The sequence below is a fragment of the Ischnura elegans genome, chromosome 12 (assembly GCF_921293095.1).
Source record: "Ischnura elegans chromosome 12, ioIscEleg1.1, whole genome shotgun sequence".
Lineage (NCBI taxonomy): Eukaryota > Metazoa > Arthropoda > Insecta > Odonata > Coenagrionidae > Ischnura > Ischnura elegans.
The window spans coordinates 94,694,133-94,715,417 of record NC_060257.1 but is presented as its reverse complement, the minus strand read 5'-3'; the positions used below and the strand labels follow the sequence as shown (position 1 = coordinate 94,715,417).

The 21,285-nt window shown below is 42.5% G+C and overlaps 2 protein-coding genes across 3 annotated transcripts in view; both read right to left on the bottom strand.

Annotated features, from left to right (window-relative positions):
* Positions 1 to 7,962: 7,962 nt before the first annotated feature.
* On the bottom strand, positions 7,963 to 8,934 carry LOC124168755. Its single transcript, XM_046547024.1, has one exon. It carries the CDS (start codon positions 8,932 to 8,934, stop codon positions 7,963 to 7,965), a length of 972 nt encoding a protein of 323 aa, XP_046402980.1.
* A 4,867-nt stretch (positions 8,935 to 13,801) lies between these two features.
* Positions 13,802 to 21,285, bottom strand: part of LOC124168893 — a 116,796-nt gene continuing 109,312 nt past the window's right edge. The window contains exons 9-10 of one of the 2 annotated variants that reach the window (XM_046547270.1): positions 19,953 to 20,068; positions 13,802 to 14,889 (exon numbers count right to left, since the gene is read on the bottom strand). In XM_046547270.1, coding sequence (XP_046403226.1) covers positions 14,709 to 14,889; positions 19,953 to 20,068 — 297 coding nt within the window. In that variant the 3' untranslated portion in view covers positions 13,802 to 14,708. The remainder of the gene's footprint in view (positions 14,890 to 19,952; positions 20,069 to 21,285) is intronic. The other variant, XM_046547271.1, reaches the window with a different exon arrangement.

Here is a 21,285-nt window from a genome sequence, read left to right as displayed (position 1 = left end):
TGTGCTGACGGCAAGGAATGCATTTTCGGATAGACGGTGCGTGTGCACTCTCATAGAAGGAAAGCCTCGATGTCCGCACTGCGCTGATTCTGCTGAGAGTGGGAACCGCATTTTTGTTTGCAGATGCGTCTGCACTTTTCAGCAAGGAATGGCGTACCGTTGGAAGGTTCTCGAACTCACGGAGGGGGAGGGGTGGTCGGATGTGGGGATGCCTTAAAAACAGCATGCATCATAGACACGAGGTCATTGTTTAGTCAATTCGTCATCCGTCATTCGTGAGTCATCATTTCGTCAAGAGTCGGGACCCGCGTAGCGGGGGCCCACAGGGCCGTGGAAGGGAAGTTCAACGGTCGACCCGGGGAAGTCGAAGGAGGAGATCACTCTCGCACAAGAGTCAATGGAACCAAATACACTTCTTGTGGCAAACCCGGGGTCTTTCATTTCTACCCGATACCGTCCCTCCTAGAGGACCACCTTCGCTGCTCGGAATCCCTCAGCGTCAGTCCAAGATCCCAATTCTGAGCCGCCCCTAGTCGAGCTGTCCACGGGAGGACACGACAGTATCGTGGCTGAAGTGCTTGAATTAAATTTTTCACGATGGGTTCAATTTTCCTGATCTCAATCAGTAACTTTGCGAGCTCACGCATTTTACTTGAGGTAACATTAACAAAATGTTTTTCTCTATGTATTTTCAAATATTGAGCCCCAAAGGCACAAATCAGAGCATCTTTATTGGCCACTAGTGATACTTTGTCGGGTCTCATATGTGGAAAAACTTCCTCATGTAATTTAGGGTCTACTCTCAAGTTTTTCATCAAATAATTTTGAGTATTAATTTGAGTAGTTGATCTAATGCTGCCATTACTTGGATTCTCCACACAATGTTTTCTATGTCTCCAAAGTTGTCTACGTGCATAAAAACCCAAGCAATCTGTACAGGGTAAGTAATAGTCCGAATCCCTAACTTGACTAGACTTTTTCATTGGCCTAACACATTCTGTAGAATTTTGTAAATAGTTTCCTTTTTTACGAAGAGAACATAAAAATTGCCTCCGTTCCCTACTTTTAGCAGGCATTGAAAAAACCTTTTGAACTTCTAATTCTAATGGATGATTTCTTTTTAAATGTCTTGCAAAATTAAACACATATCGCAGTAGTAGCAGAGACCTTGATTACGTACTCTGTCTCCCTGTTGTGTAAACACCTTTTTGTTTTGTGATCCCGCTGGATTATATCCTAAAATCATAGCATTCTGATAAACGGGTCATTCCATTTCAAATCAACCAGGCCATGACACCCACCGACTCGGATTTTCGTGGAACTTGCCATGATCATACATCCTGGTATAATTAGAAATTGTGTACAATTTTAGCCCCCAATTTGCAATTGTTGATGAAATATGAGCAATTGAAATTTGGGCGTGACCTCTAAAGTGCCGCAACGTGCAACACATGGTGACTTTTATTTTCATCCATAACTCATTCTTGTCGGATGTAAAGGCATGATTTTTTTTCTAAAGATAAGTGATCCATAATGATCCCACGATTATCATTAAATATTCACTGCATGAAGAATTCAGCAGCAAAAAAATAAAGTTTACAAAAAAATCTCGCTTGTACCATTTTTCATTGTCAGCATCCACAGGGAAAGGCCATGCGAATACAGTTTAAAGTAATCATTAATGTATGAGCAAAGATCCTGATGAAAAAAAATCTTGAGTCTGACGTTCCTTTTAGTAAAAAAAATACTCATTCATGGTCATTCAAGGCTCTTTTTCATGGACATGGACAACAATAGATTAAGAGCTCGGAAAAATATCCCCTCTCAATAATGTTTACGCACTAAAGAAGAATTTCCCCATGAAATATTTGCAACAGTAGATTGAATCTACTGTTGCAAATATTCGCATCTCATTCGCCGGGTATTCGTATCTGGAAGGGAATCCAGGTGGCAGCACTAAATTAGGTGTCACGACCAAATAGAAGTGATCGGTTGCATTAGTACGTTTGTTCGTGTGAAACGATAGCCAGCCAGCACTATACTGTTTAGCCAAATATCAATGGCATCATGATGAAAAACATAGAAGGAGAAGTTCATGAGCAACAAAATGTGCAGCGTTTATAAATGCACCAACCAGTTTGAGACAAAAGCTATCTCTTTACATAGATTCCACAATACCCCTAATTTGAGGAAGAAGTGGGAGCACGTCATGAGAATGGGCAAAAGTTAGCCAGTTTATTTAAGTAAAAAATTAGAATGGGTCATAGAGAAACGTATGAAGGCATGAAAACGTCAATGTATTACTTAATGCCTACTTAAAAATTGTTCGCGTAAGAATGGAGGTGTCAGAGGAGGAGATGCAGACGGAAAGAAGGTTGAACAAACTTGCAATAACTATCAATGAATTTTCAGCTATACAATAAGCCAGGAAAGTTAAGGTTGGGGAAATAATTCGAATCGCGACAACTGATAATTGTATGAATATTCCCAGGCGACTACCTTAGTCTGCTTGAGACATGTAATTTCTCCCAAACTCGCACAAACTTTTTTCCACGTGATCCCCCCACGATCGCCCCGACATCTTTCACCTGGGGGCCCATCAAAACCGGGTGGGTCCTTAAAACATCTGTCTCTTTCTCATTCAATACCTAGACCCTACTCTTCCGAAAACGATGCGGGGCGAATCCTCGACGTTCCTAAGGCCTGCGTGCTTTGTTCGGTTAAAGGATTTCTCGAGTCACTTTGCCCAAATGGCCAAAATTCGATTTTTCCAACCAGGGCCGAGGCACAGAGACCCTCGCGCGACCCGACTCGCCACTTCCCTATCGATCTTCGCTAGCCGGTGAGAGTCCAGTGACTCCACATAGCAGTCAAAATGCCAATGCAAGGGGAATTCCACTCACGACCACACCGACGTCGAATTCCCTTAAGAAGAATAGATTATTGAGGATGGATGGCTTATGTGAGGAGATGCCTATTATATTGTTTGATGATTTTAATAATGATATCTATTGTAATAGATGGTTGATAAAATTGTCAAACATTACACACGAAAATGGAAAAAGAAGCGCCAGTTTTCTTCTGAAAAGCATGTACCTCGTGTTACATGCCATTACTAACGCTTGTTTGTATGAAAAAGCCCATTACAAGAACCAAATACTCCAGTGCTTCAACCATGACAACTTCTAATACGTGATTACAGCATTCCACTTCATAGCCCTCAACAAGGGACCTCTTGAAGTCTCTATTGAACTCCTTCACGGCACGGCCCACGGATTCGATTCGTTTAAAGACATCCATAGAAACGTATGGTTATTTGAAAGCACGAAGCTCTAGCAGTAGGGGGAAGGAAAGGAAGAACAGAAAGGATAGGAGGAGGGGCATTCTCCTTATCAGCGGATGGATCGTCGGATATTCGGCTCTCTGCTGAGCTTCATTGCAAAAAAATCATTTCGACATTGGCCAAATCTAATATCTAATTCTTCAGGTGAGAAAGCGTCTCATTTTGGATTTTTCAGGATCGATAAATGGGAAATAATTTTTCATGTTTCTTTGAATCCTATTATGTTTAGTTATGTGTGCTTCTTTCACTGTCTTTCCTGACCAATTGGCAATAGCTGTAATCAAAACTAAGCGATTTTGTTGTATCTAGCTGCTATCCTACCTTCCCTCAACACCTGTGTTAGGGGTACCGAAAGGGAACCCACGACATGAAACATTTCGGCCAATTTGTAAGTTATACAGTACTAAGGTTATATGTACCGCAGCTACTCAGCACTCAGTTTGAAAACACCATCGCAAGTGGTTGTGTTTTGCGGTTGGACTGTTTTTTATCATAGTTCCATACCTTTAAATATCGAACCAAGGATAGGAATTTTAAAATGCCAAAAGCTAGTGATACTGTTCATACCAAGGCAAGTAAATTCAGCTAAGAAGGATTTTATGTGAAAGACAGAGTATTACTGTACAAAGTTTGTGATAAAAGAATTGAATTTGAAAGATGTGACTCTTTGTTAAAGCACATCAGTAGCGATACACTTACACATGTGAATGAAAGGGGATCCAAAAAACGACAGCTATCATTTGAACAAACAGTCACTCAGTCAAAGAAAACGAAGGAGGAGCTTGTAGTTCCTACAACTGAAGGATTTTTAAAGGCTTTATTTAGTGTAGAGTAACTTGACATTCCAAAAATTCTGGAATGGCTCTTTAAGTACACACATATAAGGCAGTGGGGATTTGCCGTTTGCCTTTCGTATTCACCAAAACTACAAACTTGAACCATTCATATACCTTGAACCATTTCTTTCATTTAGTTTTATCAGAAATTTTGTACAATCAAAATTGTGCTAAAAATGTTATGTAAAACGCTTAATAAAAGTATAAGTATTCATGAAATGTGTACCATAAAATAATAAAACGCCTATAAACGAGGGAAAATTGTAGCATTATAATAACACTGCCAAGATTTACTATAACACCGAAATCATATGGTTTTAAAACGAATTTTAGCAAAAAATAAAACCACTTTCACGGACCTCTACTCATAGACTATGTTATTTCAAATATCTAAAAAATGGATTTTGAGTGTGTAGCAATGGCTACGCTAAATAACACACTTCGGTTATCTGCGGAGAGGCGTTTATTGTGACTTGACAATACAGAACTGAACTGGGTAGCCCAGATGGCTAGCTTATATACATGCGGCGAATATTCTGGAACGCCGCGCCGAATCTTCCTCGAACCGTCTAGAATTCCTGAAAAGATATAGGAAAAAATACCGGCCGGCGCCAGGACTCGAACGCGCGCCGTCCGATTAGTAGGCGGACACTTATCCACTGGTCCAACTCTACATTGTGGCGGACGATGCGCCACACTACTCCCCCCCTTGGAGGAGAGACAGAGTGTTGGCAACAAAACGTTCTGGAGGACGGACGGCGCGGCCGGAGCGAGTGGTGGTATCTGGTGACGGAGTAGGCGGAGGGTCCTCCTCAAGAAGATGGGCTGGCTTGAGACGGTCGATTGATATAGTGGCTGGTTTGCCATTGATGTACAGGGTATACGTCTTCTCACCGCGGCTGAGGACAGGATATGGTCCCGCGTAAGGTGGTTGCAGGGCTGGCCGCAAAGCGTCTTGGCGGACAAAGACCTGGGAGGATGTGGCCAAGTCCTTGTGGATGAAGACACGCTGCGATGAGATGTGGCGTGACGCAGGGGTCGGACGCAGCTGGCTTATGTGGTTACGCAGCTGAGAAACAAGATCCTGGGAGTCCAGATGCTGGGCAGGGTCGACGAAGAAGTCCCCGGGAAGACGCAGTTGCTCCCCGAAGAGGAGTTCGGCAGGTGTTGTCTGCAGGTCGGCTCTCCAAGTTGTGCGGAGGCCGAGAAGAACTGTGGGTAGTGCGTCCATCCATGAGTTGGAAGAAGAGCACATGAGGGCCGCCTTAAGAACGCGATGTAGTCGTTCGACGAGTCCGTTTGCCTGGGGATGGTAGCTCGTGGTGTGATGTAGCGTTGTTCCCAGAGTGGTGCAAAGTCTCTGGAAAAGAGATGACACAAACTGTCGTCCATGGTCGCAGGTGATGTGTTGAGGACAGCCGTAGTGAGCAACCCATCCCAGGAGAAAGGCGCGGGAGACGCTGTCTGCGGTGATGTCTGCTAGGGGTTCTGCGACTGGCCAGCGGGAGAATCGGTCGATAATTGTGAGGAGGTACCGGTAGCCGGAGCAAGACGGGAGAGGACCCACGATGTCCATATGTATGTGTTCGAAACGCCTGGTTGGCGGAACGAAGTCTCCAAGTGGCGTTGTGATGTGACGAGACACCTTGCAACGTTGGCAGGAGAGGCAGCTGCGAGCCCATGCGCGACAGTCCTTTCGCATGGATGGCCAAACATATCGACGGGAGACGAGTTTAATGGTGGAGTTTGCACCAGGATGACTAAGGGAGTGGATGTTGTCAAAGATTTGTCGGCGATATGAGGGAGTAACGTAGGGGCGTGGGGTTGGCATGGAGGTGTCGCACCATAGTGAAATGTTCGTTCCGGGTACAGGCCTACGGTGAAGTTGAAGAGCCGTACCGCTGTGGCGTAGTCTTTGGAGCTCTTCGTCTTCATCTTGGGAGCGAGAGAGAGCGGCGAAGTCAATCGGAGACGGTGTGGATATGGATTCTACCCTGGAGAGACAGTCCGCGACGATGTTGTCAAGTCCGGAGATGTGTCTCACGTCCGTGGTGAATTGTGAGATGAATTCCAGGTGATTAAATTGTCGTGGTGAGCAGGTGTCGCTACTCTTCTTGCTGGGGCCAAAGGCATAAGAGAGTGGTTTGTGATCGGTGAAGATGGCGAAATCGCGGGCTTCAACCATCGGCCGAAAGTGCCTCACTGCTTGGTAGGCGGCGTAGAGTTCGCGGTCGTAAGTGCTCCACTTCTGCTGGGAAGGAGTCAGCTTGCGAGAGAAGAAACCGAGTGACTGCCAAGAGTTCCCAAAATTTTGCTGTAGGACAGCGCCGATTGCGGTTCGGCTAGCATCGACGACAAGAGCCAGAGGTGCTGAGTCGATTGGATGCGACAGGGTTGCCGCCTTGGCTAGTCCGCCTTTAGAGGCATCGAAACTCTGCTGAAGTTCTGGTGTCCAGATAATTGGAGTGGAGCTCCTGATATCAGGACCTTGAAGTAGAGCATTGAGAGGGGCCTGTGTGGATGCGGCGTGTGGTATGTGCTGTCGATAAAAATTCAGCATACCGAGGAATCTCCGAAGGTCCTTTATGGTCTTCGGTGGAGGGAAGTTGTTGATAGCAGCTACCTTGTCAGGTAACGGCGAGCATCCGTCAGCGCTCACGTGAAAGCCCAGAAATGTGACCTTGGAAGATCCTAGGACACACTTAGCTGAGTTGACGATGACACCGTAGTCAGAAAGGCGCTGAAATAATATCCGCAGGTGTTGATGATGCTCTTCCTGTGAACGGGAAAATACTAAGATGTCATCTATGTAAGGAAAGCAAAAATTTAGGCCTTCGAGAGCTTCGTCGATGAAGCGCTGCCATGTTTGGGCGGCATTTCGAAGTCCAAATGGCATAAATAGGAATTCAAAAAGGCTGAAGGGTGTAATTATGGCTGTCTTCTCTATGTCTTCGGGAGCCATTGGAATTTGAGTGAAGGCCTTGGCACAGTCGATAACACTGAAGATGTTGCACCCCTGAAGAGCGTGGGAGAAATCCTTCAGATGGCGGACGGGGTAGCGGTCCGGTATCGTACGTGCGTTGAGAGCCCTGTAGTCACCACAAGGTCGCCAGCTACTATCCTTCTTGCGAACCATGTGTAGTGGTGAGGCGTAAGGGCTGTGTGAACGACGAGCAGTGCCTTCGCGTACTAGTAGCTCGAATTCTGCCTGTGCATCTCGGAGTCGATCCGGGGCTAGACGGCGGGCACGGTGGTAGATCGGCGGTCCAGGTTGTAGGCGTATGTGGTGCTTGGTATGATGGTGGATCTCCCGAGGAGTCCCTGATGGCCGCGTGATATCAGGAAATTCGGCCAGGAGGTCGTGGTAGGATGAAGAGCCCGACAGAGCGCGCACGCTGTCCTGGTAAGTTCGACCTCGATGACCCGATGTAGAATGGCCAGTGATTGCGTCGATGAGCTGAGCAGTGGCCATGTTAGGAATGAGTTGAAAGTGGGTTAAGAAGTCTGCTCCGATGATTGGCTCGGTAACGTCGGCAACGATGAATCTCCAAAGGAAGTCACGCGGGAGGCCGAACTGAAGGCGTAGAAGTAAAGTACCATAAGTACGGATCCTACTGTCATTGGCTGCGGAGAGCTCGTAGTCAGTGCAGGTTCGTTGTTCGGTGCATAATTTTACAGGGTAGATTGAGAGATCCGATCCTGTGTCTACGAGGAAACGCCGCTGGGAGAGGCGGTCGGTGACGAAGAGGCGGCAGCCTGTAATAGAACGACTCATAGCCGCCGTTACGAGTCGCTGTTGGAGTTTACCGGATTCACTGCATTTGCGGTGCATGGCTGGATGCAACGTCTGGCTTCGGCTCCAAATTTGCGATGGTAGTAACACATCTCAGGCTGAGCGGGGCGCGGCGCGGGTAGAGATCTGCTCCAAGTCCGTGAGTACGGAGGTTTTTTCAGATGAGCTTGTATATCTTCGAGCTGCTTTGAGAGTTTCTCAACCCGTTGGGCCAATGACGAAACATCGTTGGTATGGCGTACTGCATGGATGGCGGGTGCAGTTGGAGGCGGAGCCACGGCGACGATGCGGTCGGCCATATTTGCAAGTTCATCAAGAGGCATTGAAGTAACTTGCGTTTGCAGGATGGCTTGAGCGTTGGCCGGAAGACGTTGCAACCATAATGTGCGGAGGAAAGAATCCTCCACAAGGGTGGTGCTGATGAGAGACCGCATGCGTCGTAATAGTTGCGAAGGCTTGGTATCACCGAGCTCTTCTGCTGTGAGGAGTTGCCGCACCCGTTGATCCTCGGAGGGAGAGACGCGCTGTATCAATAGGTTTTTCAGCGTTAGGTAACGATTCTCGGCCGGAGGATTCACGATAAGATCGCTTATTTCACTGGCAAAACGATGGTCTAGGTTTCCCACGACGTAATCGTATTTAGTCTTGTCCGAGGTGATGTTGGCCAAAGAAAATTGTGCTTCGACTTGGGCGAACCATATTTCAGGCTGAGCTGGCCAGAAAGGAGGCAGTTTCGGAGTGACGCGGTAGACGGCAGCAGTGTCGACGCCGTAGGATGATGGAGACGGTGAGGCTTGCTGCGATGACAGCGTTGTTTGCTGCTGTTGTTGCTGCAGAGCCTGCTGGTGCTGTTCTTGAAGGAGCGCTAGCTGTTGGCTGTGGTTCGTTTGGTGTTCGGCGAGTTGCTGCTGGAGTCCCGCGATTTGAGCCTGCAGTTTGGCGAGTTGATCTACATCTGCCATGGTCGCGTGTTGTCGGGGTCACCACTGTAGCGATGGCTACGCTAAATAACACACTTCGGTTATCTGCGGAGAGGCGTTTATTGTGACTTGACAATACAGAACTGAACTGGGTAGCCCAGATGGCTAGCTTATATACATGCGGCGAATATTCTGGAACGCCGCGCCGAATCTTCCTCGAACCTTCTAGAATTCCTGAAAAGATATAGGAAAAAATACCGGCCGGCGCCAGGACTCGAACGCGCGCCGTCCGATTAGTAGGCGGACACTTATCCACTGGTCCAACTCTACATTGTGGCGGACGATGCGCCACAAGTGTAAACCTTTTAAAACAGGCTTATCTGACCATTGTGAACTTCATGTGGCCATTAATTTCAAGCTATCCTTAATGAATCACAATCCAGTATATATATATATATATAAGTATACTTATAGGAGAATGTTCTCCAGTGAATATATTATGTAGTTTTCCACAATGATAATGCAAGAAACTTGGAGTGCAGTGTTTCAAGCCGAAGATAGTGATAAAAAGTTTAGTGCCTTTTTAAATATATTTCAGATGCCATTTAATGCTGCTTTCCCCATGAAAAGGATAAAGTTATAAAAACCAGGGGACAAATTCAAGATAAACTCCCCAGAACTTACTGCTCTGTCTAAGAAGGTTCGTGAGCTTCATTTTCAAAGTAAATTTGGTGATGCAATTTCTCACCAGACTTATTTGAAGGATCGTAAAGAATTCAGAGCCCTCTTATTCAACAACAAAAAGGCTATAGCTGAGAACTACATTAGTAGCTCAGGTAATATTGTCAAATCTACTTGGAACGTCATCAATCACTTTACAAAAGCCTCTGATACAACTAATGACTTAACTCATGACTCAACCACTATAACCTTCAATGGAATCACTGAGTCCGACTATGAAGAAATAGCAAATATGTTTAATCACCATTTCTGCTCAATTTCCTCCAATCCCAATCCAGCTAATGCCCCATCAAACATAAACCAAGTTTAAAATTCGAGGAATCAAGCGAGATGGAGTGGAATTGATTCATAATGAAACACTTACTTGCAATTTTCCACAAAAATAAAATTTTACTACGACTCGAGTTTCGATGATACTACATCAAGTTGTTACTTGAAAATGATGTAGTATCATCGAAACTCGAGTCGTAAAAAAATTTTATTTTTGTGGAAAATTGCAAGTAAGTGTTTCATTATAAACCAAGTTCTTTCACCTCACGCAATGTTTCTATACCCAACTTACCCTGCTGAAATTGTAAAGATAATCAATTCCTTTCAAAACAAATTCTCCTCAGGGATTGATGGCATCCCAATGCATGTTGTTAAAGCTGTCTCTCACACTATTGCTTTACCTTTGGCTGACGTGGTAAATTCCTCTTTTTTAAGTGGACAGTTACCATCAATCCTCAAATACACTCTTGTGACTCCTGTTCCTAAAAAAAGGGACACGTGAAAATACAGATAACTATAGACCAATAGCTGTCATATCTGTATTCTCCGAAATAATTGAGAAATTGTTTCATATTTGGGTATTCAACTACTTGAAATTGCATAAAATCATAACTGAAAATCACCATGGCTTCCAAATAGGAAAATCAACCAGCTCTGCGACCTACGAGCTCTTAAACAATGCTCTCCATAGCTTAAATAGTAAACTTCTCACTGCAGGCATATTTTTTTATTTGAGCAAAGCTTTTGATCTCATAGATCATAACATTTTAAAATACAAACTTCAAAATGTAGGAATTTCTGGAATAGCACTTGAGTGGATTATATCATATCTAAGTGACAAAAAACAAATTGTGAATTACTCTTACAGGGACTCCTACAGGACACAAACTACTGAATCTTATCCTCTAATCAAAAACTCCGGTGTCCCCCAAGGATCCATATTAGGACCTCTATTGTTCCTCCTCTTTATAAATGACCTCCCAAATCACCTATCACACTGCAAAACCACCCTTTATGCAGCTGATACATCTGCCATTGTCTCAGCTGATTCCCTAAATAAATTAATTGTATACACCAACACCACCATACATTAAATGCACCAATGGTGCAAAAGTAGCAATCTTGTAGTAAACAAAGAAAAAAAACAGCTCATACAATTTATAAGTAAAAACTACAAAAAAAAGTAATCTTTTAACAGGCAACAATGTCTCTCGTTTAAACAAGGCAACCGCCATTAAGTTCTTGGGCCTCCATATAACAGAAAACCTGGACTGGTCTCCCCATGTTCTTGAAATTGTGAAAAAAATATACGTTGGTTTCTTCATGGTTCGAAAGCTAGCTCCTGTTGTGTCCATTGACATACTAAAAATGATATACTATGAGAAAGTGCAATCATATATTTCGTATGGCATTATGTTCTGGGGAAATTCAAGTATAGCCAGCAAAGCATTCTCTGCCCAGAAACAAGCTGTTAAAGCCATGTTCCATGTCCCAATCCGTCATCATCACTGGTCAACAATCCTAGGATTGGTTTGACGCAGCTCTCCACTCAGTTCTCCTATCAGCTAATCTTTTCACACCTACGTAATTCTTCTCATTCACATCTCTCTTTACTTGTTCCATATATTTTGTCCGAGGTCTTCCTTTTCCATTCTTGCTTTCCACTTGCCCTTCGAAGATTGTCTTCATCAGGCCATCATGTCTCAAGATGTGGCCTATAAGGTTGTTCCGTCTTCTTATTAAAGTTTTCATGAGGCTTCTCTTCTCTCCTACCCTTCTTAGGACTTCCTCGTTACTAACTCGGTCAATCCATTTGATTTTCATCATTCTTCTGTAGCACCACATTTCAAAGGCCTCTATCCTTGCTTTCTCTGCTGCGGTCATTGTCCATGCCTAACTTCCGTATAGGAGCATACTCCAGATGTAGGTTCTTATGAATTGTTTCTTTACTTCCATATTTAAGTTTCCCGCTGTAAGCAGGTCTCTCTTTTGGTGGAATGCTCTCTTCGCCTGGGCTATTCTGCTGATAATGTCTTTCTTGCTTCTCCCGTCACTAGTTATCTTGCTTCCCAAATAACAGAATTCATCCACCTCTATCAGTTTTTGCCTCCCCTTTTTTAATGTTGGTCTTGACTTCTTCTCTTCTGCTGCATACTAAGATCTTGGTTTTCTTCGTGCTTATTTTCAGTTGATATCTGCTCATTACCCTACCCATATTAGCCAGAATATTTTTCAAATCCTTCTCTGTTTCTGCTATAACGGCTATGTCATCGGCAAATCTTAGCATGCTAATTTTTTCTCCATGGATTTCACTCCCAATTCCTTTTCTTTGATTTCATTGATGGCTTTCTCAATGTAAACGTTGAAAATTACGGGTGACAATGTACAGCCTTGTCGCACTCCTTTCTTAATTCTTGCTTCTTCACAGCTGGGCCCTGATTTTATCCGTACCCCAGGAAAACCGCTATTTACCAAAGCCTGTATACTGACTCTGCCCTGTATCTATATCCTATCCCGTGTTTGTTTTGTCAAAGAAAATCCTGATAAATTTCCACTTAACTCCGTATTCCATGAACACTCCACCCGCTCCAAAAATGACATACACACTAGTCAGCATTCATATTCCCTACTTGCAAAACGAGCTCACTACTCCGCCTCAAAACTTAACAATGAACTACCTAACAGCATTCTAGCTATTAACTCTCCTGATGCGTTGAAAAGGAGAGTCAAAGAGTTACTAATTAATAAATGCTATTATGATATAAAAGACTTTTCAAATGATTATACTTTTGTTAAATAATTATGGTGTATCTTTGTGTATTGCTTTTAAAATTGAAATTCAAACTAAATAATTAAGGAATTATGTGGTATATTGTTGTATATGTACCTGAAACATTGTAACTTATGTCTTTGTCCCATCTGTATGCTTTTGACGAAACCATGCATGTATATGCCAACGGTGTAATAAATATATTACAGTGAGTTCTCGTTGTACGTCACCCTGTTTAACGTCATTTCGTGATAACTTCACGAAAATTTCGAGACCGTCATTCATTTATCGCACCTTCGCTTCGCGATAACGTCAAGGCTGTTAAATTTCGCACGAGAAAAAAACGCGAAGCGGCAGGCGTTGCAGGTTGTTCGTTTTGTGGGCGGTAATACAGTCAGTCTAAGGCCGCCTTCACACTACGCCTCTGAGCAGCGCCGCTAAGCGGCGCTGCAGATGGAAATACATTGAGAGCAATGTGAGCCTTCACACTATACCGCGACCTGCTGCTAGCGGCTACTAGTAGCCACCAGCGGCGACCGCTAGTGGCTCTGTTGCCCTTCACACTATGCCACCACAGCAGCACCGCAGCATGCAGGGCCGTAGCCAGGATTATTGGCCAGAGGGGGGCAGTCAGGGTGTCAAGTTGGGCAACAAGGATACGTTACTTTGGGGGGTATAGTGTATACAATTGGAAAATGCTTTCATTTCAAATTCTTTCTTTTGAAAAATACAACACAAGAAATGTATAAGTAAAAATTGAAACTAATTTGTAGCATAAACACTTTTGTAAAAGTTTTTAGACAAGATAACTTAGAAACCCAGGTCAGGCAAAAATTTTACCAGTCTGGTCGACAAATCCAGGTCGTACGGTCGGTCGCCAGTTGATGCACCAGTGAGTGTTCTGGGAGAAGTTGTCGCTGCCTCGCGTTTTAATTAAAATGGAAACAGGTGTAGAAAGCATTGATGCTGAACGCTTCATAACAAGTATTGAAAATCAACCAGCGCTTTGGAATTCTTTCCATGCTTCCTACAGTGACAGAGTGGCCAAAAGGAACGCTAGGGAGACCGTGATGAAGGAAATCACCGTGAACTTCGACTGCAAAACGCTGACAGAAAAAAAGACATAGGTAAGCAAACCAAAATATTTTATTGGATATTGTAAACTACATATAGACAATAGATACCCTTTACAGATTAGACAACTATCCTTGTGCTTCAGTATATATATCTGCTTCTTTATATTAGAAACATGTTTCTTATATTTTTTTATGGTTGGCTTAAATTTTTGCTTTCATTTAGACCATAGGTACTCAACATGAGGGGTTTTTCTTTTCAACATATTTGGTTTAAATTTTCTGAAATTGCCAAGGCACTTCGCTCATAAAATAATCGGCAAATCTGTCTCTGATACTGTTGATGTTTCCTCCAACCTGTGTTGCATTCTCTGCCATTTCACCAAATCCCTGCACAGTCAAAGAATCCGCAAACCGATATCCGTCCTTTTCACATACAAAATTGTGTAGGAGGCAGCAAGCCTTAACAATATCAGTGGATAGGTCTTCTCCAACATCCAGAGGTCCATGCAATATTCGCCATTTGTTAGATAATATTCCGAAGGAGCATTCAATGTATCGCCTAGCTCGCGATAGGTGATAGTTAAACACTCGTTTCTTTGGTGGCAAAAAGTGTCCAGCGTAGGGGCGGAGTATGAATCTTGATAATCCAAATGCTTCGTCTCCAACCATAACGTACGGGCTTGAATCTGTTTGCCCTGGCAATGGGTGACTTTCGGGAATTTTGATTTCATTATTTCACAATTTCTTAAACAGAATAGAGTTCTTAAAAACTGAAGAATCCGAAGATTTCCGTATGCACCCACGTCGATGAACATAAATTTGTAGCTTGAATTGCACACAGCTAGCAGCACAATAGAAAAGAAATGTTTGTAGTTATAGTGAAGCGATCCACTGTTCTCGGGCTTTATGATTCGGACCTGCTTTCCATCTATAGCTCCCACACAATTTGGAAGATTGGCTCAATTCTTAAATCCCTGGGCCACTTGTAAAAGGATGTCTTCAGTTAATTGAGGAAAACAGGCGTCCTTCATAACTGTCCACAGTACTTTACACACCTCGCGAATACTATTAGATATTGTTGAGTAGCCAATGCGATAGGTGAGGTGAAGATCGGCCGTCGAGCAACCTGTTCCTAGGTACCTGAAAATAGTAAAAAAATCTCACTTTAAGAACAGCTACGTCCCCACTGATGCCGACGTTTCGAAAAGCGAGTCGGTTTTCGTCTCCAGGGCATTTTACTTATTTTAAAGATTGGTCAAGTGAAGCCAATTCGCCATAATATCTACGCTATGTTTAAGTGAATTCTGTGCACATTTTCTTAAAATATAACCGATTTGGGGAAAATAAAAATTTTTACGTCTAATCGACATCTTTTTTTTGTATGAGAACCAGGGGATTAAAAGAATTAAAAGTAATTAACACATTCGCGGCTATCGTGAAATTTGCCGTTTCTTCCCCGTGGGCGTCAATTTTCGTAAACATTAAATTGATCCAATCATATTAAAATTAATGCACACTTCTTTGGTATAGTTGAAAATGATGAATTGCAATAAATTTTGGAAAACCTATGCACCGATATTTAGTAATTAATTAATCCCCTTTTGCATATGCAACCACGCATTACTCGTTATATTTTCTTTTGTAATTATTTATTGTCACCTAAAAATACCTTCAAAATGTACAAAATGGAAACAATGAAATAATTTATACACTTACTATTACTATAAGTCCAGAATGCAATATCTGGCTATTAATTAATCCCCTTTTGCATATGCAACAACGTATTACACGTTTTTTTTTCTTCGATATTTATTTACTGTCATGTAAATACCTTCAAAATGAACAAATAAGACGTGCTTTTAGATATGAAAACGATGAAATAATTTATTTACTCTTCTTATAAGCCCAGAATGAAAGCATTCAATAATAAGTATCGGAAAAAATTCAGTGTTTCATAGTTTTTTTGCAACTGTTTCGAATTTATCTTCTGAGCCTTCATTAGACTCTTTCTATTTATTGCTTTGAGAGCAAATTGCAGAGGGAGGAAATCAGACATCTCGTTTCTGCTGTCATTGTTAGAGGTTCTATGCTTTCAGAAAGTCGCGAAAATGATTATCCACAAAACAACCGGGAAAACCTCTACCTTTGTGACGCTGGCGACCGACCGCTCAGTCCGTAGCACACGATACGAAAAAATGGCTTTCTCCTTCTATCGCCTTTCAGGGTGGACGTTCCATGAGATTTCTTAGACTCAAGACGGGCCTAACCGCACTTATCCGGCGCTTAGAAAAGGCTAGGGCTGACGATATTTCGCACCCAACCTCACGCCTCCTAAGAGATGGGTGGTGGTTGGGGTGGAACCTTTGAATCTATTATTTCCATAGTCTGCGGATAAGAAACCAAATTATTATTGGCATAGGTGAAGCTTTGCTTACAGTTTTATTGCAGGCAGACCCACTCGTGGGTGCAGTTATTATCGCAAGCTTACCCACAATTGGGTGTTGCAAGTAACCCTTAGGAGGCTAATCCCCCGACAGTTTCGTTTTTGACTAATCTTGTGCGGTATTGCTTCTCACATAGTGGCCTTGTCGCAACAACGCAATCCACACGTCGAGTTTCAAATTAGTCGAGCCGAGCGAAGGGCCTTACATGTACAATGGCGACAAAATTTTTCTTGCAGTGAGAGAAGAACTTTCAGTATTGGCTAATAAACGAGTGCCACTAGATATACGAGTCTAATTTCCTTGTCTTTGTGGAGCAGTGATTTTTGTGTTATTAGTGGCAAAGAAAAATTAGAGGAGATGGCTGACTCAGATGCATCTCAATTTAGTTCTGACTCCGATGATTCATGCATTCCATCCGATTTCGAAGAAGACATTGAATCTTCATATTCAGAGGACGAAATTGGAGAAGATTCACCTGATGAGGAAGAGCATGTCGCGTTATCACGCTCCGATGAATGGGGACACTGCACCAATGGTACAGATGGTACCTTGGAGAGGTCGATTACATTTTAGGCAGTACCTGCGTGGAAAGTCTCATAAATATGGAATAAAATGCTTCAAACTGTGTAGCCCTGACTCATTCACGCATAGTTTGCAAGTGTACTCTGGGGAAAGTGAAGTGCCAAACACGAAGGAGAAGGTTGGACATTGACACAAAGTTGTACTGCAACTGATGGAGGGACTTTTTGATACTGAGCGGACATTGTACATTGATAATTTTTAAACAAGTATGGGTCTAGCTGAAGACCTTTTCGGTAGGGAGACCTATGTTTGCGGCACAATGCGGGCGAATCGGAAAGGTAATCCACCAGAGGTTCGTCAAAAAAAGTTGAAAAAGGGGGAAATTATTGCAAGGCAAAATGGAAAAGGTGTTAGAATGATGAAATGACAGGACAAAAGACCACTTATGATGATATCCTCTAATCCTGACCTTGGTGAGATTTTGCAACCAACCACGTCGAAATCTAAGCGAGGGGAAATAATGAAACCAAAAGCCATCATAGTCTACAATAGCGCAAAAAAGGGGGTAGACATTTCCGACCAAATGTCTGCTTATTATAGTTGCATCAGACGATCTCTCAAGTGGTATAAGAAACTGGCATTAGATGTGCTTCTTGGGACATGCATGGTGAATTCATGGGTTTTATATAATAATTATGGCCAAAATAAAAAAAATAGAAATGCTGAATTTTCGAGAGAAAGTTATTGATGGATTATTGAAAGAAGATGTCGTCTTTAGCGATGTGGCTGGGGGAGATGTTCCAGCTTCGAAGAAGTGGAAGTCCTTACACAACCTAAGTAAATATGAAGGTACTGCAAGGATAAGTAGGAAGAGAAGCCTCAATTGTTACGAGAGAATACGTAAAGAAAAGGGAACGAAAGAGGCAAGCAAGAGGGCAAAAAAAAAGTGAACACATTTTGTGGGGAATGTGATGGACACCCTACAATGTGCTTGGATTGTTTCAACAAAATTCACCATTGACATTGTCAAAGAAAATAAGTGAATATGTCGAAAATAATGTAAATAAATGATTATATTGAAAATAGTTTGAAATTATATTTGAGATTCGGCAAATTTTCGTTGTGCTCATTTGTATTCCCCATTTAGAAAATTGTTTCCATTGACCCAATTAGGATATCCAAACTGAAAATGACATTTATTATAGTTTTGAAATGTTTTCTCCATTTTTGTTTTCGATCTAAATAATTTTCCGGTGTGTGCTACCCTCTAAATACCTACGGAAGTGGAACATCTACGATATGTGAAACCCATGTAATTGAAACGGTGAGTGTAGTAGTATTTCAACGTGTAATCAAGGAAGGTAATCGTCCATGTAGGGCCATCTTACAGTCTTATTGAAAACGGAAAAAGCATTTCTAGCGATGCATAATGCCACGTAAATAGTAGGAATATTTTAGTTAACCTATCTTCGTCGTAAAATGTAAATAAAGCCAAACCCACTTGATTTATATTTCGATATAGACGATGCAAAACATAAAATTTACGTCTAGAGATTGCCGTGTCATAGAAAATAATGGCTCAATAACGAATCAACTATATGTAGCTCTCGTCTACCTTCAATATGACTGCAATATTCTTTATTTTTTTTATTACTGAATAAACTTCATAAAACTGCCTATGGAATTGATATGAATGAGGACTTCGTACGCAACACAACTAGAATTTTTTAAAAACCCTATAATCGACAGATAGGCAACCCGCAATGCAAGAATTACGTATTTCATAAAATTATGGAAGTTGATTACCGATGATCGAGTTCATTTGAATATCTTTCCGATTAGTTAAACAAATATTGAAAATATTTCACGCACAAATGCAAATACAACATCAAATACTGAATCTTTACATCATTGCCCGTCATTTTACTTGCTATCTTTCTCTAGGCAAAAAGTTCGGTTTGGCATCAGTAAAAAGTTTACTAAAAACACCTTGATGGGCGATGAAGAACGTAATAAGTCCGTCCTCATGGGCGTACGTGGCCAGAAGCTCCTTTAATTCGCATGGGAAACGTGACCACCGGTGGGTCATGCCGCCCATAGAGCTTAGAAACGCATGACCCACCGGTAGGTCATGCCGCCCACGGGGATAGGCCAGCCATGACCCACCGGTGGGTCATGCCACCCTGAACGTGTTAATCGACTGTTTATTTTTCAGCTTCAGCGCTCCAACGAAAATGGAAGCACCTGCGAGACTCTTTCTCCAGGGAAGTCGCGAAAAGAAAACAAGAGACGCGTTCGGGAAGTGGAGCCGTGGGATGTAAATCATACATCTATTTTGAACAGCTTAAGTTTCTGCAAACCACCATAAAAATTACGGACAGCAGCCTCGACAACGAAGTTAGCGATTCATCGCAGGACCAATCATGCACCCCACATACACGTGAAGTTGAAGCTCCAATTCAAAGGCGCAAAAACAATCCACCAAACAAAATATCAGATTCAGATGATCTACTTCTTCACACATTAAAAAACCAATCCATGCAGAAACAGCAGGATCTCAATGACAAGGATCGTCTGTTCATCTTGTCTCTAGTCCCAGAATTGAAAAAACTGCCAGAGCATGTAAAGCTGGAAGTAAAATCAATATTTATGTCCATTATTTCAAATGCAAGACTGCGAGAGCTCCATCCACAACATTCGAACACCTTCCACCATCAAACATATCTACACCGTATCCATCTAATGCCTACTCTCAATACAGTGGACATCAGACTACTTCCCACTCTCACAACAACAGTAGTCAACAGCAGCCCTGTTCAACGCAGTCAATCATGAACAACGTTGATAGAAATGTCACCGTTGCCGTCCCTGTACCCATAGATTGCAAAACAGTGTCGCAAGCACAAAGTCCTCTACAGATGTCAAATAATTCTACAGCTAATTCACCGGAAAGTGTGATATCTGACAACGATTTCAGCTAAATGCACGGACTATGCATAAATAATTTGTATTCTTTACATGTATACGTGTTAAAATATTACCCAATAAGAGCAGAGCTACCAGATATTCTACTGTAATTCTGATTCTCGAAGGCAATACCTTTACTTTTTAAGTATAACGAATTCTTTGAGCATTTTTATACCTCAGGTTTTGGGATCCCTCTTAGTAATTTTTGTATACCTCAAAAAATTGTAATTCCAAAAATTAAAAAATTGAATAAAATTTTGTTTTTATTACCTCAAAGTCACGGCGAGTCTTTCCTCTGGAGTAATGGAGATTCGGAATGTGGTGTCTTCTTTTTTCAGATTTGGCCCAACGCGCTCCAAGAGTTCCTGGAAAGTTGTTCTCCTCAACTGGAAAAACGCGAAAAAAATTTCTTCGTCTTCTTCTAGGTCCTTGTGCAAGGTATGGTGAAGCCCCTTTTCCACTCGCGACGAGAGGATATCACGAACCCACCATCTTCGCGTCTTCTGTTTTTTCGTTCTCTTTCGTCGGTGGTTATCAGCAGTGCAAGGAGCAACACATCTTGGTCAACGTCCATTACGACACTGGACAAACACTGAAGTCCAACCTAGAATAATTTGCTGCGGCGCTGCTCTGCGGCGGTACTACGCTGCTGAGCAGTCCCGCAGCAAACGCACTGCCGAGCTACTACATTTTTTGGCGCTGCTCAGCAGCGTAGTGTGAAGGCGCCCTAAACGAAGTGTAAAACGGTGTGTTTATTGTTAATTGCGATTACGGTATTAGCAAATTTCCTGCTAAATGAATTCTTAGGTAGGTGCTAAGGTTTTACTTGACATAATGGTTTTCAGGAACCTAAAAAGTGATTTCAAGGAATTTTTCCGTGTAGAACTCGGAGTTTTTGTCGTCACTTTTTTTGCCGTGTTCACAATAATTTTGGTTCCTGTAACTGCGACGATGTTTAAGCGATGATGATGCCCAGGCAACTCTCGCCCAGGCGACCACCATAGCGAAGCCGAAAAGCAAATGAGGGAAGATACAACAATGGAGAACGATTTACGTCAGCGCTGCTATTGTCGTCGATGAAGACAGGAACTCGTATTTATGCCATAGCTTGGCATTCCCATTGTAAAAAATGCCCAGATATTAAACGCTAAAATTTTTTCGCATAGGAATTGTGAGGTCTAGGAGCCGATATTCACTTTTTACATTGTTTCTTATGCATATAGTTACTCTCTATAAGTTTGGTAAGGTTATAATTGTATGTGGTGACCTAAATGTCGATATTCGATTTGACACAAGAGAGACAAACTCCCTCATTGCTCTGCTCATGTCCTTCAATTTGCACTGTGCAAACAGAGAGCCCACAAGAGCCAGCTCTTGCCTTGACAATATAATCACAAGCTTACCTGCCTCTTCTAATAATGTCAACGTGACTGACTTAGGGTTGTCAGATCACCTAGCCTTGGACTTCAGATTTACCACTGAAAGAAGAGTTTCTGAACCCGTATGTAAGACCCATCTTCCTACATTTACTCGGCATATTTCTCCGATTGGTGGTGAAAATTTAAAAATCTCTATTGTCCAATGTCACCTGGTTTTCGCTCCT

Bases quoted from the DNA above. Each gene is read 5' to 3' on its own strand.
- LOC124168755 (XM_046547024.1), bottom strand. From the start codon at position 8,934: ATGGCAGATGTAGATCAACTCGCCAAACTGCAGGCTCAAATCGCGGGA.